The 18,044-nt window shown below is 38.1% G+C and overlaps 3 protein-coding genes across 4 annotated transcripts; 2 read left to right on the top strand and 1 right to left on the bottom strand.

Annotated features, from left to right (window-relative positions):
- Positions 1-1,701: 1,701 nt before the first annotated feature.
- Positions 1,702-3,602, bottom strand: LOC137748213 (probable E3 ubiquitin-protein ligase RHY1A). Its single transcript, XM_068488325.1, has 4 exons — positions 3,213-3,602; positions 2,829-3,114; positions 2,430-2,545; positions 1,702-2,145 (listed from the first exon to the last, which is right to left on the bottom strand). Exons 2-4 carry the CDS (start codon positions 2,988-2,990, stop codon positions 1,821-1,823), a joined length of 603 nt encoding a protein of 200 aa, XP_068344426.1. The 5' UTR covers positions 2,991-3,114; positions 3,213-3,602; the 3' UTR covers positions 1,702-1,820.
- A 1,606-nt stretch (positions 3,603-5,208) lies between these two features.
- Positions 5,209-5,739, top strand: LOC137746852 (uncharacterized). The gene has a single exon (XM_068486863.1). It carries the CDS (start codon positions 5,209-5,211, stop codon positions 5,737-5,739), a length of 531 nt encoding a protein of 176 aa, XP_068342964.1.
- A 5,145-nt stretch (positions 5,740-10,884) lies between these two features.
- On the top strand, positions 10,885-17,184 carry LOC137748475 (RAF-like serine/threonine-protein kinase PRAF). 2 transcript variants are annotated; one of them, XM_068488633.1, is made up of 11 exons: positions 10,885-11,230; positions 11,548-13,430; positions 13,521-14,664; positions 14,753-14,940; positions 15,067-15,138; positions 15,216-15,368; positions 15,468-15,631; positions 15,710-15,857; positions 16,084-16,206; positions 16,321-16,408; positions 16,519-17,182. In XM_068488633.1, exons 2-11 carry the CDS (start codon positions 11,550-11,552, stop codon positions 16,716-16,718), a joined length of 4,161 nt encoding a protein of 1,386 aa, XP_068344734.1. In that variant the 5' UTR covers positions 10,885-11,230; positions 11,548-11,549; the 3' UTR covers positions 16,719-17,182. The 2 variants fall into 2 exon arrangements, with proteins under 2 accessions (XP_068344734.1, XP_068344733.1); XM_068488632.1 differs by having other exon boundaries at positions 11,548-14,664; positions 16,519-17,184.
- Positions 17,185-18,044: the final 860 nt, after the last annotated feature.

Below are 18,044 nucleotides of genomic sequence, written 5' to 3'. Positions count from 1 at the left end.
TGACACAAAAACAAGGATTAGGGTAGGAAAAAAAAAAAAAGAAGATTTCTCCCAAATTAGGATAAAATCCAAGTTAGCATGCTTCATCTTTTATAGGGGAAAATGACATTCCACCTTCAAGGCGTAGATATTTTTTCGGTCATGTTGGAGAGAACCGAATCTTTTATTTGATTTATTCTTAACTTATTACTCCATTTTTATGGCAGACTTGTTTAATGAAAATGACTCGGATTTTGTCCACCCAACAGCTAATCAAAACAGGATGAAGTAAGGCTACAAATCTCATTTTCGATTCTTAGGTTTACGTTTGTATCCCATTTACTACGCTCGCACTGCGTCAAACAAGCTGTCATTTTTTGCCCTTATCCTCTATTTCACCCAAACTCACTAACTTCACTCAACTTCCATCCTCGTTCTTCAATCTCTGAAGGCTCAAGCACCACAATCGATAAGACCCACCCACCAAAAAAAAACTTAAGCAAGAACACCACACCAAACTTTTATAACCTCACTTATTAACAAAAAAAAAAAACTCATGGATCCGCCACTGCCCATCTTTTTCGCGACTTAAGTTGTTATGATCTCACCATGATCTCCCTTAATTGGAATCGAGATTGGTATTAACATTTGATTAGTGCAAGAACAAATGATTTCCGCTAAACAAGAAAAAGGTCGACCAAGACAGCAAAGACTGTCCTATAATTCGCCTGTTCTTGTCCCACCCGTCACATGAGTGGAGCCTTTTCTCTCATGTGGTATTCAATTTCAAGGTAGGGAGGTTGGAGGGATAGATAGTGATATGTAGTGCAATTACATTCATTCACAAAAGGGATTGCACCTCTTAAAAATTTGTATTGGAGATCACATGTTGGTTCAATTATTTGGAAATCATTGTAAATTTTGGAATAATGCTCAACTCTTTACCGTAATTAAAGAGTTATTCCTTATGTAGACTATGACATATACTAAAGTGACTTGTAAGAATAAAAACTGAAAAAGTTCGTTTATAAAAGTCAGACTATGATTTGTTTGCTATGAGAAACACTACACATAACGAGTCAAGCATTTTTTCGAAAGATTTGTGGAAGAGATTTGACGCAACACGAGCATATAAGGATTACAAATGTAAATCCTGAAGAACAAAGGTTTTTGGAATCCATCATAGATGGATAAAATTGAAAGGTTGTTTGATTATTTCTTGAATTGATACGTTACATTGGGAGCCAAATGGCTTAAAAAGACACAAACACAACCCCTTAGGAAGCTCAGGGTCTTGGTAAATTAAACGACATGAATGAATCCGGACAGAATTTGAAAAGTCTGACATTTATTAGACTTTAAAAATGTTGTTCTGGGAGTTTAAACAACCTCGAATGGCCTTAAACACGACGGGCTCATATTATAACCATGAGTCTTATTCTTCTTGCGATTCTCCTCAAAAATGACATATTACGCTCAATTCTAGCACGAAAATATTTTTTGTTACTTTTTATGTTGCCATGTTGATTAAATCCGATATAGCCCGACTTTAATTCTTCCTTCCAAACTCCTCAACATTTTATTTTCTTGATATTTTTTCGTCGGAATTCTTGTCCTACATCAAGATTAATGTGTGGAATTATAATCTCCCACTAATTTGCATAAACTATTTACTCACACAAAGACTACTTGGCAACTATTCACTTTAACAAAAACATATGATAACCAAACAATTAATACCACAAAGTTAATTGTTCAAACTTCAAACCAACTCTACAACTGCAACTGCAAGCTCAATCTGTATTTTTCAATTTGCATTTACCAAATTACCAATACAATTACTAGGAGATAATCTCCGTTCTGCAACAGGGGCAATGGGCATTGTTGTGAAGCCATGGAACCATGCAACCAGAGTGGAACCTATGGGCACAGGGCAGGTGCACCAGGGCCTCACCTGGCCTGAGCCTCTCGAGGCAGACTGCACATTCATCCTGGTCCGATGACTTCCAGGTCAGCTTTGACCAGCTGAACTTCTTTGACCCACTTGTACTACTACTACTACTCTTGTTTGCTCCGTAAACTTCTTTCTGCAACTCCCCAAGCACCACAGATGATCTTCCTCCTCCATCCACACATTTCAGTCCCTTGTTACCACCATTAGTATGCCTAAATTTATCACAAATATAACAAAACACATAGTTAAAACATATCGAAAATCGAGAGACAAAAATAAACAGGTATTGCAGAAGGAGAAAGAGTGAGAGGAAATTTATTCCCCTCGCGTATGTTAATGCAAGAACCATTATTGTTAAGAAATTTTATGTGCATGAAGGAACAATTGTTTCTTCGATATTGTCAAGAACGCATCAATAACATGGATATCGAGGCATTATTGATGTGTCAGCAACAATTTGTTTCATAGCCGGACCACATATTGGTAAATTAATTACCTTTTGGGTCGTGGTTTTCTTTGTGTTCTCAGTCTTTCATCTAATCTCCCCTTGGCTTCTCTGGCTTCCACTCCCAGCTTCTCATCCATGTATGCTTGGTTCAGTATGCTTCTTTGCTATTGTGTCCAATAAATTAATACTGTTATTAATGGAGAACATGCAAATTGAAACAATGATCATGAAAAATAATCCATACAACAGGAGAGAATTATATTTGCTTGTAATTTAATCGGTAGGATAGCGATTTTCACACTCCAGTTTCTCGTTTCTCCTTCTGCGCTCTCTTCTTCTTTTCCTCGATTGATTCTTGTTTGATTCATTCATTTTCGAGGGTAAGAAAAATCGGATGCTTCCAAGAAAATAAGAGCGCGAAAAACACTTAGAGAGCGATAGAATTACCAGTGAAGAGGTGGAGGTGTGGTGAGAATCATGGTTGCTAGCATACAAACAGAAAGAAGACCGCCTGGTGCTGCCATGGATGCCGCCGACACACGGTGACTCTCCGCTCTGATGGACTCGTCTCCTCCGAGCGCATTCCACACCAGGAAGCATTCCAGCCATTAATTTCAACCTCCAAATTACAACAACTCAAAACCCGACAAAGAAAACGAGTGTAGCTCTATATATATGTATATATTTCTCTTATAAATGATCCAGTTTTTCCACCATGAAAAGCTGCTTGGTCCTGAAATTTTTTCCAAAGAAATGAAGAAGAAGAAGAAGATGGAAGTTAAACAATAAGATGGAAACAAAATATGGTGGCAGACAAAAAGGGGTCCATACCATTGATGGTTGTATATACAATCTGCATCAATCATCTTCATCTCTCTCCTCTCAATTATGTATGAGTGAAAACCGTTAAAGTTTCAGAGACGGTTCAACGGCGTGCTACTGGTAAAACAAAAATAAATAGTGTTTACTGCAGTCAGGTTTTCGATGTGGGACTATATTCTTCGACGAAAATGAGCAAAAGAAAAGTAAAAGATGAGGAGACAAAACAAAACAAAGAAAAGGTGAGAGAAATGGGATGGAAAGGTTGAGGGAGTTTCAGTGCAACTTAACCGAAAGGTTCAACCAAGTACAATAGGTGTGCGTCGAATGAGACAGTGGTGCTGCGTGTTGCTAAGAACTGAAAACCTGGCACTTATTAAGGGACAAGGGTGAGCCACGTGATCAACCAAATCTCTTCTTGTAATATTTCTTTGGGCTTTCTAGTAACTAAAATGTCTTTTCTTGGCTGCACCAAGTGAATGGTCTTGGTGAATGGTTTTGTTGAGTACTTCACTTCTTCTGTGTTTCTGTTTAGGTAAGGAGAAGGGTAGTGAATTTGCACTTTCTTTTATGCACTCTTTCAATGAATCAAGTAGAATTGGTGTGGGGGGGAGGTGGTGAAGTTTGGCTTCAATGAAACAGGTGTTTTAACTATTAAATTTTATTTCATAAATGTGAGTAGAGCAGTTTGATCATCTAGATGGTCAGACACTCTCACAAGTGAACGGGCTGCATTATATGAAGCTATTAAATTTTATTTCATAAATGTGAGCAGAGCAGTCTGATCAGCTAGATGGTCAGACACTCTCACAAGTGAACGAGCTGCATTATATGAAGGTATTATCGGGTCTCATGTAAGTTCAAACCCTAATTCACGTGGTTTCATTCATTGTGATAGTGAAACGTCTTTGTCCTCATAACCTGAAAGTCAATTCGATTGTACACACAAATAACGTCTTACGCCACATATAAAATCGACTCTTTAAAGAAATTATATCATAAATGATCAAATTTATCAATAAATAATATCAAAATTGAATAGAAGTGAATCTTTTTCAAAGTTAAAAACAAGACATAATGTGTAGAGAATCACAAATGTCAGGAGTGAGTATATTTTCTCTCAATAAACAAAACAAACGTATCAACCCCAACCCCACTTCTACAATATTTTATTACACAAAGGATATGGACTAAGATCTTATCATGTGAGGAAGAACACACCAAGGGTTCTATGGATCATACAAACTAATATTAAAAGACACTTATTTTTATCTTTCATATGCTTTTTTTAACCTTCAGCTATCAGATCGAATGAATTAAAGAAGATTAATGAACAAAAATTCAAATGGATTGCATATACTCAAATCTTCCTTTTTTTGGTCCAGCAGTGTGATATTCTAAACTAATCTTAACTTATAATAACGAAAATTCGAACTCAAGTAGAAAAAAAAAAAAAAAAAAAAAAAAAACAACATTGTCCTAATCAACTCGCTTAACGCAAGTGGCCTTTTACCACAATAATAAAAATGTGTTGAGCCCTTACATGACGGCATGTATTTGAACCCCGTCAATAACTAATCTAACAAAATCTATCATTTAACAAAAAAAAATCAACTCGCTTAACCACATTGGCACCAAATCTCATCTCATAATCACGTAGTTTTCTTGATTGGGCAACAAGAAAAACTAATCACATCACCATAAAATCTATGCTATGTTCAAGCCCACATTCCAATTTTGTATTCGAGCCCAGCCCATATGTCATGCAAACGGACCACAATATTAACCTTCAAATTCTGGCCCAACATGGTTTTCAGAAATATAGAAATAAAAAAAAAGACCCTAAAAACAAAGTCAAATGACCAGAAACCCCAAAAGCATCCCATGAAATCCGGAAACCTACGTGTCCTCATCCGTCATTGCACCTTCCCCACGGGGTCTCCTCCTCCTAAATAAAAACACAAATACCACCACCACGGCCCCTCACCTCTCCACACAAATCAAAATAATGGAGAACCACCACGAACCCTGCTCCCCAAACTCCCTCAAACAAAAGCTCCGCTCCTCCCTCTGCATCATCCCATGCTTCCCTACTCCTAAAGCTCACCACCACCGCGCCCTCACGGCGCCTCCCACTCCGCATGAGGCTGATAATGTCAGCCTCGTGCAAACCTCCTCATTCTCCCCTAATCCTCGGTCCTCGCGGTCTAGGCATCATCACCACCCCCAACACCATTACAACCACCACCACCACAACAATCATTACGAGTTTGCAGAATTGAAAGACAAGTGCAGAAATTGGATTGGGCGCATGCATGGACGTGGCAATGGCCATGGCCGCGAGGGGCGGAGGCATCATTCAGCCGATTTCAAATATGACGCACTCAGCTACGCCCTCAACTTTGATCACGAGGAGTCCAACCTCGAGGATGACCCGCTCTTGGGATTCTCCTCCCGATTGCCGCATTCGCCGCCTCGAACATCGCAGGACTCTGTGGCTTCTCCGCCTGCGTCCAAGGAGATAACTGCCTACAGCTAGCTTATGATCCAAAGGCAAGACCTCAGCAATTAATCGGTTCTTAATAATTAATTAATCAATAGGCTTCGTAATACACATAAACGTAAATATGGTTTGTTAATTAATTTTCATGGAGGTGTACATATATATTGGCACGGTTACTAATGTTGCTATGTTTTTTTAACTTCAATTTATTTTTCTGCAAACTTTTTTCTTTTACGAACGATCAGTTCTGAATTAGGTTAAATCTGTAGTTTATATTTTGACTGGGAAATTTGGGAATGAATGCTTGCTGTCAAGTGTGTGTGTGTATATATATATTGGGAATAACTTAATTATATATCACTGGATCATCACAAAATTTCAAATCATAAAGAAATTTAATAGAATCTGAATGAGTTTGCATGATTAATTTCGCCCCATCAATTCGATTTGCAGAAGTTCCCAGCTTGTATAGTTAATTACAATTGCAATTCGCATGTACCTTCTCTATTGCTCAATTTTAACGCATTAATGCATGCATGCACGCGTACCGTAGTCGACCCAGGCCCAGTTTTGATACGGTAAATAGTGAATGAAGAAGACGACCACACTACGAGGGGGCGTAAGTAGTGAATGAAGATGACGATGCCCATACTACGAGGGGCAAATCCAATGAAGGAGAGGGGGCACATGAGTAGTTTAAATGGCTAATTCCCATACTGTAAATTATTACATGGCATATGGCGGGTCCAAAAATGTTAAATGGTTCATGCCCATACTCTAAATTGTCTTGTATTTAAAATAAATAATAAATAATAAATAAATACATAAAAAGAAAAAAAGAAGAAGAAGATGGCCTTTCCAGGATGGTTAACAACATTGTAAAGAAATAAAGCAATGGTTTTTATGGGATCGATATGTTATTTTAAACTAATTTAAATTGTGAGGATAAATATATTTAACTTAAGTGCCTAACACCATAGGAGAGCACATCCGTTCTTGTTAATGTTGCTACTCTCTCACGTCTGCAAGAACTCGTGATACTTTGACAGCAAATAATTAAGCAATTCCTGCAGCTGTAAAACAAGAAGCACGCACCATGAGGTAGATGATGTCAAACAACGAAAGAGCTAGCTAGTAGCTACTTCGATTTTGTCCCGGCCAAATATGTGGCAGTTCATTAGATCATGACCTTCCTAAATATTCCTAACCTAGTAATTAAACATGAAAAATGCTAAGGAGATTTTCTCTCAAAGTGGGATTAATTCTTGATGAAATCTCTGTCATTTCACGGTTAACAATTTAATTAACGTCAATTTTTATGCTAACATTATAAAACATTGTATCAAAAACATGAGATGACATAGAGTTAACAGAGAATTTCACTTTTGAGAGTTTCCTTAACATTTATCATTAAACATATAAATAGCAATTAGTTAATTAAATTAAACATATAAATAGCAATTAGTTAATTAAATTAAACATATAAATAGCAATTAGTTAATTAAATGCACTTGCACCTTGTTGATCCTTCTTCTACGTTTGTTGTAATATTGAACATCATCGGATACATCAACATGAGATTTACTAGATGGCTAGGAGCCTAGGATTGGTCAAATGTACAGATTAGGAGAAATCTATGCTAGCTTAATTACTGTTTACACTACTGATTAGTTTGCTAATTATGTTCTGAATTCTCCCACAGAGGAACAATATGATACTCTCTACGCTGCAGCCAATATGGCATATTGCGCGCGCGCACACATGTTATAAATAAAACAATGCAAGTTGAGGTCTACTTTCCATCTCACACAATCCCACAATTAATCAATTATTTTCTCAAGAACTGTTAGAATTAGTCGCGTTTAATTATCCGTCTTTATAAACATGAATGACAAGAATCAATCTGCATAAAACCGACAAAGCATGGCCGACCAGGACAAATTAGCCCATGCAAACACGACTGATTCCGGAACTCATTTTCTTCGCTACGTACATATCGTTGTCACACCTCTATTATCTATAGCAAAATGATTAGGGTGTTTCAAACATGGAAGGATACAAATACTCAAAAATGTTGGGTTTCACGTCCTTGTTGCTTATTGGAGGAACGACAACTTAACAGGTGTAGGATTATCTACTTGCTAAAGACGAACGATCGAGCCAAGTACTATACAGATCTCTTTCTTTTACCTGACTTTCAGTGCGCATAGATATACTAGAATCACATAAGCATGATGTAATATCGATTGGTTAGTCGGTGTACTTTTGTAATACCGACATGAATTTGTTTGACTAATATCGTTAATTTGGTGCTGAGCCTTTCGGTGTAAAGTACTTAGATGAAAAATGTCAAGGTCCAGAATAATAAAGCTACGTTGCGCGAAAAGTTACCAACGCATACAGCCGCTTGATAGGTTTGGAATATCGTTACATCGGTGCTCATGTTGTTAGAAAAGTTAATTTGGTTTTTTATTAATATGTAAGGGTATATTCAATGACGGATTTAAGATTCTAACTTCGGATGGTCCTAATCAATGAACATTAGGCGCTAGTCTAGAGGTGGGCCAAGGCCTCCTATGCGCCTAGATGGAGTATAGGCAAAGACATAGGTAGTTTAGGTGGATTTAAGTAAAGTTACTACATATTATACAAGTAAGTGCCTATTTACACTTAAAAAATATGTACTTGTATTGAGAATTTAAGGTTTATTATTCAATATATAACATACAAAATATCAGAATTTTTGCTTTAGTAATGAATTTGATGGTAAGAGATGAAAGTGATAGGGACTATGAGTTCATAATACATTACGAAATACTTTTCAAAAGTTGTATGAATTTATAGAGCACTTTTAAAAGTAACGGTGTTAAACATATGATATAAAAATATTTGTTGAGTGATGCACCATCCGTTTGCTAATTAAAATGCTAGGGTTGCACAACTTGATGGGACAACAATTAAAAAAAAAAGAATGTTGGTCACTTGGGAAATGGAGAGAAAATTCCTTCTTATTCATTGTAACCAAGGTCCAAGTAGAGCCACCGTGGTCTTCTGTTTTCCACTACACGCTCACACCGTTGGGTGGTCTTTAGAGGTTCTCACAGGCACTTCTTTGGACGTTCGGGTGGTCTCAGAACCACCCGGGTCCAAGAGTGGATCCGTCCTTATATTTAATATTTTATTAATTCTTGAAACCTGTTTGGTGTAAGTTTCTTCAGTTTCATAGAAATTGCCTTCCTTCCAATCAAACCACATAACACTCAATATGGTGAACAAGTTTGTGAGTTGTGAGACACAAAGCCGTAACTCAAAATGCTTAACTTTTTCACATTCATTATTTACCCAAAATATATCCTACTTTCTTGAATTTTAGTCAACCTTAAAAAGAATAATGAAACCGCGTATGGAAGTTTAATCCACTTTTTGTTTTAATATCAAGCAAAGGATTTGGCGGATCTCATCCAAACAAGTAAAAGACTTGCTGATGTTAGTTTCCATATTATTCTCTCTTTCCTTTTCTTATAAAGATTTATTCCTCTATGATGTCGAACTTTTTATACCTTTAAAAAAATTATAAAAAACAAGGAAAATATATCTCATATCCTCCCAGTTTTGAGAATTGAAAATCTCTCAGAATCTTTGCGTTAGAAAGCCAAGGATTAAGAGATTTGGGTTGTTAGTATGAGACATTCAGACGCTTTATTTGTGTGCAGAGTTAGTATGATGAGTTAATAAGGGTTTTAAATGATTAGTTCTATTTCTTAGAATTTATACTCTCGGACAGAGAAATTCAGAGGATCGCAATTCCAGTTTTGATGATGTGTCATCACCCACCGATTCGGTGAAAGTCGAAAATGTCGTTCAAACGGTCGATATGAATCCAGAAAAATATAGTGAACCAAGAATAATCCAATTATTGTGAAGTTGCCCTATTCAGACCAGGAAAGAAGTTAGCAATTTCGGGATAAATACAAAAGTTACGATAAGTTATAGTATACAACAATATGGCATGCATTAACTTAATTATTTCTTACTGTAAATACTTTAGTTCATAAGAATTACGGTAAGTTCTATCGTCGAATGTAGGCATACATTTTTTTCTTTCAATAATTTACTCTTAAGTATGAATAGTTACTTAAACAAGTCTAGGCATTTTTTTCATAATTTTCAACCGTCTATGAATCATTAGAATAGTGGCTTGTCGTCCAGAGCCTAGACAAGACCTTGATAGCACTAGGCGGAATTTTTAAAACAGTGGTAATGCTTTAACATAAACTCATAACTTATGTTTATCTTTTTTTTAATTTTCTGATGGCATGTGTTTAATATTCATTACTTTTTGTATTAACAAAAAATTAAATAAAATTGAACGATTGAAACCTAATTAGTAAAACAATCATGATTTATATTGACCATGATCATGCGATCAAAGTAATTAAAGATTGATCACGAACAAAAATAAGAAGTTAAGGCTTTAATTAAGTTGTGATTAAAATAGCATGAGCAGTTAAAAAAAGTAACCATAAGTAGATACGAAATTACTGCCAACAATTCTATCATAAAGTATTACTTAAATAATATGTTGCATAATATAATTTAATGTAGTATTTGAAGGACCTTCCAGTATTTTAGTTTTGTATTTGTCTTCTCCTACCTTGCCACAATGTCGAGAAATCTTTAGGTCTACTGAATACATAGTTTGGTACATCAAGTCTTATTATATTAGTAGTTAAATTATTTTTAAATATTAAATTATTTGTATTATAATACTTGATATATCAGTCTATATTCTTGACATATTAAAAAATTATTGACAAGGCCATTAAATTCAAAATATCGAGATAATATATAAAATATATATATATATATATATATATATATATAAGCCTTTAACGGAAGGGATCCTCATGACATTCTCTTAACTGTTAGATTTAGCTTTAATGAAATCATGTGATTGAGATTATATGGTCTGTGATTTAATCTCAACCACATAATTTCATTAAAATCAAATCTAATAGTCAAGAGAATATTCCTATTTTTTTTAAATGGGAATCCCTACCCTTTTAAGGGTTTATATATTATTTGTATATGTCACTGTCTCAAACAAAGTACTCCTATGTTCCCAACAACACATAATACTACACTTTTTTACTGATAGATCATAATCTTGCATGAAACATTCCACGTGGCTTCCCCCGTCCCCTTCTCTCTTCTCCCTTCTCCAAAGACTTCAAACCAAAAAAAAATTTCTCTTACGCCACTCTGCCATTTTATTCACAAACACATCATTTTCCCGAGAAAATATTCAACGATGGATGGAACAATAAAAAGACCAGATTTTTGGAGCGAGAAAGTGCCAAGGAGCTCTTGAGGGGACGCTTGTCACTGTGAGCTTTGATTCCTTCGGAGTTTGGAAACTGCACTCCACCGACTAGGACTCTCTCTCTCTCTCTGTGTTTTTTCTTCTCCCCCACCTTATCTCTTCCACACACTCTCTCTCTCCTCGAAACGCCAACGCTTCAATCTGGTACTTAATCTCTCTGTGTGTGTGTTTTTTTTCTTTCAATTATCTTTGTTTATTGCCCCCTGTTTTGGATATAAAGCTGTAAAATTTTGTTATAGTTTGGTGCAATCTGGCTAGGGTTTATAGCAGATGATTAGAAAAGCTTCAGTACTTGAATTAGAATTAATAAAATGAAAATCCCAGATGAAAAGACCTTAGCTTTATTGCAATCCAGATGAAAATATTTTAGCTTTATCGAATTTTGATCGTGGGTTTTCTTATTTACGGTTGATTTTGCAGACCCTTGATTGAATTTTGAATTTTTTTTTTATTAATTGTAGATATGGCGTTTGATCAAAATTCGTTTCCCAAGGAACTGAGACAGTTAAATGTAGCTCGAACTGTGGCCGAAGAACCCCGCATTGCGCAGGCTACTACAACTGCTGGAAACCCTGATGGATTTTTCCCTAGCCACCTGGTTCGTGAAGTTAATAGCCCTCGTTCAATACCTGTTTTTTACCAAGCACCGGTTGCCTCGGAGGCTGGGCATGTTGGCCTAGGGTATGGAAATGCCGTGTCGGGGGTGCCCCCGTGGTGCCCTGGCCCCCGCATTGCTGTGCCGGTGGGGCATCCAGGTGTGAACCCTGCCGTTGGTGTTGGAATTGGTTACAGTCCTAATTTGGGCAGTCGGGTCGGCGGAAATGATGTTGATCTTGTAAGCTGTGCTACTACAACAACTGCTTCTGGGCCTTCTGACTGTAGTTCAAATATGTTTAATAGGAGTGCTGGCAGTGGTTTAGATCATGGAGTTAATGATATGGCAGCTAGGATTGGTTATAATCCCAATTTAGGCAATAAGGTCAGTGGCAATGTTGCTGATCAGACTGGGAATGATTCGACATCGGGGTATGGTTGTAATGCCAATTTGGGCAATCGTGGCAGCGGGACTGAACAAGCAAGTGATGACGGTGGAGAAGATTCTGTGTCTGGGAAGAAAATAAAGCTTCTGTGCAGCTTTGGCGGAAAGATTTTGCCCAGACCAAGTGATGGAATGTTGAGGTATGTTGGAGGGCAGACAAGGATTATTAGTGTTCGGAGAGATGTGAGCTTCAATGAGCTAGTGCAGAAGATTGTGGATACATTTGGGCAACCTGTGGTCATTAAATACCAGCTCCCCGATGAGGATCTCGATGCACTGGTGTCGGTTTCATGTGCTGATGATCTTGACAATATGAAGGATGAATATGGGAAGTTGGTCGAGAGATCTCCAGATGGTTCAGCAAAGTTGAGGGTATTTTTGTTTTCTGCTTCTGAAGTTGATCCATCTGGTGTCGTACAAATTGGGGATTTACATAACAGTGAGCAGAGATATGTTGATGCTGTCAATGGGATTACGGATGGGGTGAGTGTTGGTATTGTGAGGAAGGAGAGCAATGCAAGTGCAACTTCAACTCAAAATTCTGATTTTAGTGGAACTGATGTTGTTGATAACTCAATTCCTGGTCAGGGGGACAATACTGGACTTCCATCACCGGGCAAGTTATCACCGAAAGGGGATTCAGCTACTTCTCATGATGCTAGTACAAGGCTGGTATTTGTGGATCCTAAGCCTGCAATTTATTCTGAAGTTTCTACACTTCCATTGGTCATTCCTGTGGTTAAGTCTGGGCCTCCCCAAACACCATCTTCTCATCCGGAAGGTGAGTTAGAAAGATCTGTGCCTGTTACAGTATCACAGCAGCAACCTGGAATTGGCATTTCATCTACTGCTCCTTATCTGCAAACTTATGTTGGTCCTCGCCAGGAGGTTATGACACGGGCAGACCATATCCAGCTTCCTCCTCAGATGGGTTTCCCAAGTCCTCACCTATTGGGGACTGCTGGTCCTGTATTCACCAAACAGCAATACGGTGATAGTATTGCTGGCATCACCCCGCATCACTTCATTCCTGCAGCACACATGACAATGACTCCCTCGTCTTCTCATGTTAATATAAGACCAAGTGTGCTTCAGCCATTGATCCATCCACAACAGACTCGGTTGGATAAGTATGCAGGCGAGAGTACCTATGTTCCCAATGTCGTCCAGCTTCCTGCTGAACAAAGCTATAATTCCTATCAGGTTCAAGTACCCTTAACAACAGCAGGAGGTGCTTACGGATGGCATCAAGTTCAACCACCGGAGCATGTGATTTACCATGATGCATTGGTATCTCACCAACAGGTAGTGTATCCCGAGAAGTCCACAAAGTTCCAGGACTGTTATATGTGTCAGATAGCATTGCCTCATGCACATTCTGATACTGTGGTACAGGTTCAGAGAGACATTGGCGGAAGCCCGGTATCTGATTCAAATCCAACTTATTATAGTCCTCGGCTGGAGGAGAATTTGCGAGCTCAGCCGATGAACAGGGGAGAAGGTAATTTTGGCCAAGGAGTTGAGGCTCGACCTAGGGTTCAAATTCCAGTAGATCCTCGTCTCATAACATCTCATTCAGATGTGACTGGCCTCTCTCAGATTTCATCTCCACAGGGCGTTATCCAGAGAGGAGGTGATGTGCAATCACCAAATGGTGCATTCATGGTCGGTATTCCTCAGCGTTGTCAAGACGATGTTGTTCAACAAAATCCAATGCCATTTCATTACCAGGTTAAACAGGAAAATTTAGGTAACGATCCTTTTAATCAAGATGTACCTCTTGTTGGAGGCGCACCTGTTGAAACTTCAGAATGCCTGGTTCGTGAATCTCCAACTGCATATGATAATCTGAGACAAATCGACGGGAGGATGGAAACACTCAGGATAAATCCCACTGAGCTTTATGTTAATAAGGAGCATGGTGAATCACCTTGGGATATACCTAGAATGGAAGACAACGTTGATCACAAAACACCACAGGTTGGGGGTAGAGAGGTGGCTGTAGATAACATCGTTGACAAATTTGGTAGGAATCACTTTAACTCAACCGAAGTACTAGCTTCTACCCCTGCCGAAGTCTCACATGGGTATAGTTCACAGCCAGCAGAATTCTATGATTTAGGACAACAATCTATATGGGGAAATCCTGAATCTTATCTGCAATCAAGAGTTGGAATATATCCTTGTGATTCTTACCAATCTAATTATGGAACCCCTGTTGTTTCTACCCATCTCACTGATGGAATTCAACCTTTTCCTGAATGGAATGATGAGAATATGAGATTGCAGCCCAAGATGGTACCTAACGAGAGGGAAGTTAATACCTCGAATGGTTTCGGTGCCCAGGACTCCTCAAACTCACTGTTCAGCAATCAAGATCCTTGGAGTTTGTGCCAGGATACTCAATTGCCTCCTAAGCCAACCAAAATACAATTGAGAAAAGAACCATATACAGAAATGCGAATGGACAATGGAGGTCAACAGCCACCAGGCAATTTGAACAGGGATCTTAGTTCAGAGCATGCTCCGTCGTCCAAAGGTTAGTTACGTGATGATTTGCCTTTACTTTCTAGATAAGTTAATTATTTCATATGAACTTTTCTTAATATTTTGCTTCTTTGTCGTAGGATCAGCAGAAGAACAAATAAAGCAAGAACTTAAAGCTGTTGCCGAGGGAGTAGCTGCTCGTGTTTTTCAGTCATCTACGCCATCAGATTCTTACTTGCATGATAAAAATGAGTCTGCTTATGAATCCAATCGAGATGAAGAGGTTCAAAACAATGCTGCATGGATGCAAAACAGATCAGAAAGTGAGGTATTTAAGAATTCATATATGTACATGTGTGAAATTTTTTTATTATTTGTATGTGTTCTCGCCCTCTCAGAAAAAAAATATTCCAGGCTCTCCTGTTGTTCTTCTAACTTCCGCTTTCTATTTTAGGATGTCAAATCCAACTTTGCAGATAAGCCAAATCTTGGTTTTCCAGTAGCAGATGGCCTAGGCCGGTTGCAGGTGAAAAATTGGTTTCCATTAATATGTATTGTGATGTTGTGATATTAACATTGACCGATTTCTTATTCTGTTGGCAGATTATAAAGAACAGTGACCTTGAAGAGATGAGAGAATTAGGTTCTGGAACTTTTGGTACCGTTTATCATGGAAAATGGAGGGGCACTGATGTTGCAATCAAAAGAATCAATGATAGGTGTTTTTTCGGGAAGCCTTCAGAACAAGACCGCATGGTTTGTCTTTTTGTCGCACTAGTTTCTAAAACTTTTAGCTTTCATTCATTCATACCTCTTTTACTTAATCCGTATGTTGTGGTTTATGTGTTCAAACAGAGAGATGATTTCTGGAATGAGGCCATCAAGCTTGCTGACTTGCACCACCCCAATGTGGTAGCTTTCTATGGTGTTGTGCTTGACGGACCCGGAGGTTCTGTGGCAACAGTGACAGAATATATGGTTAACGGCTCTCTGAGAAATGCCTTGCAGAAAAATGAGAAGTAATGTATTTGCTTGGCATTTTGTTGTTTGTAATTTTCAAGTGGGATAAAAATCTGACGCAGATTTAATTTTATCAGGAGTCTAGACAAGCGCAAGCGCCTCATGATTGCAATGGATGTGGCATTCGGAATGGAGTACCTGCATGAAAAGAAGATAGTACACTTTGATTTGAAGAGTGACAACTTACTTGTCAATCTTCGAGATCCACACCGCCCAATATGCAAGGTAGTGCCTTTATTTTGCTCCTTGCATTCTCATATTCTGGTTCATTTTGTGGTAGATGTGATCTTTCGTTTCTTATGATAAGCCACATACTTGTTTAGAATGCAGCATCTTTTTCAAAAACGCACATTTTTCATTGACATGCTTTATAAGATGCTTCTTGTGTAACATACTGTAATTCGTTTACGTGTTTAGAATATTGTGTTCACCGGTTTCTTTCTGATGCCAGGTCGGTGATTTGGGCCTATCTAAGGTGAAATGTCATACGCTGATCTCCGGTGGTGTGCGGGGAACACTTCCATGGATGGCACCGGAGCTGTTGAGTGGTAGCAGTAGCCTTGTTTCTGAGAAGGTTTGTGTTTTCTTAATTAATTTATTCTAAATCGTCTCAAATGATTGCCACTCACTTCTTAGACCTGTTTTTATTGCTTAGCTATTTACCCTCCTCTTTTGTTGCATGCAATAGGTCGATGTGTTTTCTTTCGGTATCGTGTTGTGGGAGCTGCTCACTGGAGACGAACCATATGCGGATTTGCACTATGGTGCTATCATAGGTATCTTCTACTGCTCAATACAACTTCACACTTGTTAACAATGCTCGGCTCCTTGAGGTTTTACTCAGATTCGGAGAAGCTGATATCCTGCTGTTCATATGTTAATGCAGGTGGTATTGTGAGCAACACATTGCGGCCACCAATACCGGACTCTTGCGATCCCGAATGGAAATCACTGATGGAGAGATGCTGGTCATCGGAGCCATCCGAGAGGCTGAGTTTCACTGAAATTGCGAACGGATTACGCTCTATGGCAGCAAAGGTTCCTCCTAAAGGACAGACCCAACCGCAGCAACCCTCGGCAACATAGCCTCAGGTTCGAAAATGGTCTTAGTCAAGTTGCTTCATCGTCGATGTCTCGCCGGCGCCGGTACCCGTGTGTTTCTAGCCCTTGGAAAATAAACTTAATATTTGCCTTGCTTTATAGTGATGGGGAAGTTGTTTTATTGTTTTTATAGAAACATTTAGGTGTTATATAAGTCTCAACTCGTATAGGTATTACCTTTGAATCAACTTCAATACAAGCACTATCATTGGATTGTATCGAAGCTTAATCTTTGTCAGGATAAGGCTTTGTTGTTGTTTCATCACTCTGTACACTGGTAAAATATTAGGGTTAAACGAAACATGTTCGATTGCCCTGAGTCGTAATCGAAACAAAGATTAAACCTTGTTAAAGAAGGAAAATTTATCCACGAACATGAGTGTTGTGGAGTTATTTGGCTATTTGCAGTTGCACTGAAAAATGAGATCCATGTATAATTGTCTAATGAAGAGTCTAAATTGAACTTCAGAATTGGACATCAAGATCACCTAGATTGTTAGTAACATCTACCATGCCAAAGCTTAATACATGCGTTTCGGTTTCGGTTATAAAATTTTGAGAAAACCTTACCTACAACGGAAATGTCACTGTAAAGATATTTTAAGTCAATTACACGAGAATATAGGTCCACTCCTTTTGTATTTTGGGCCCACTCATCCCCTTCTCGTCCCATCCGATGAGTATTTGGCCGGTCAACCACATGGTCCAAACAGAAGAACTCCTCTAATCATATATTATGTGCAGTTTTCTTTTCACGTAACATTTTATGATTGATTTAAGATATTTGTCAATATTGATTACTTCTTATGAAGGATACGGATACTTTCCTATATTTGTTTACGCCATCGTGACATTCCAAACTAATGATGTCATTACAACAAATTAAAATGCCATAATATTACATTATTGATCCAAAATACCACGAGGGCACTCCACATGTTCAGGTTCTGTCTTCGTTTCTTTTGTTTTGATCAATAGCAAGTCGTCCTTTCTTAGGGCGTGTGGGTTGTGGTGGGGAATGTTTACGGCACCGCATTAGGGCGCGTATCAACTATGGCGGGAAATGTTGAAGGTTTGGAGAGATTTATCAATGTGCTTGGAACACAAAGCGAATATACCACATTTTATTATATAATTGGAGCAAGTTTTTTCAAGTATCATTCCAATTGTATAATGAGAAGTAGTGTTCTGTTCTATGTTTCCAGCATTTTGAAATCCCTCTAAGATTTGCATTAGGAATTCCTTGTTTTGTTTCCACCAAATCTTTCCTCGAAAATCTATAAATCCTAAATATTGACAACTCTTTCTTTC

The sequence above is a fragment of the Pyrus communis genome, chromosome 10, assembly GCF_963583255.1.
Source record: "Pyrus communis chromosome 10, drPyrComm1.1, whole genome shotgun sequence".
Lineage (NCBI taxonomy): Eukaryota > Viridiplantae > Streptophyta > Magnoliopsida > Rosales > Rosaceae > Pyrus > Pyrus communis.
This window is presented reverse-complemented; position numbering and strand designations above follow the sequence as displayed.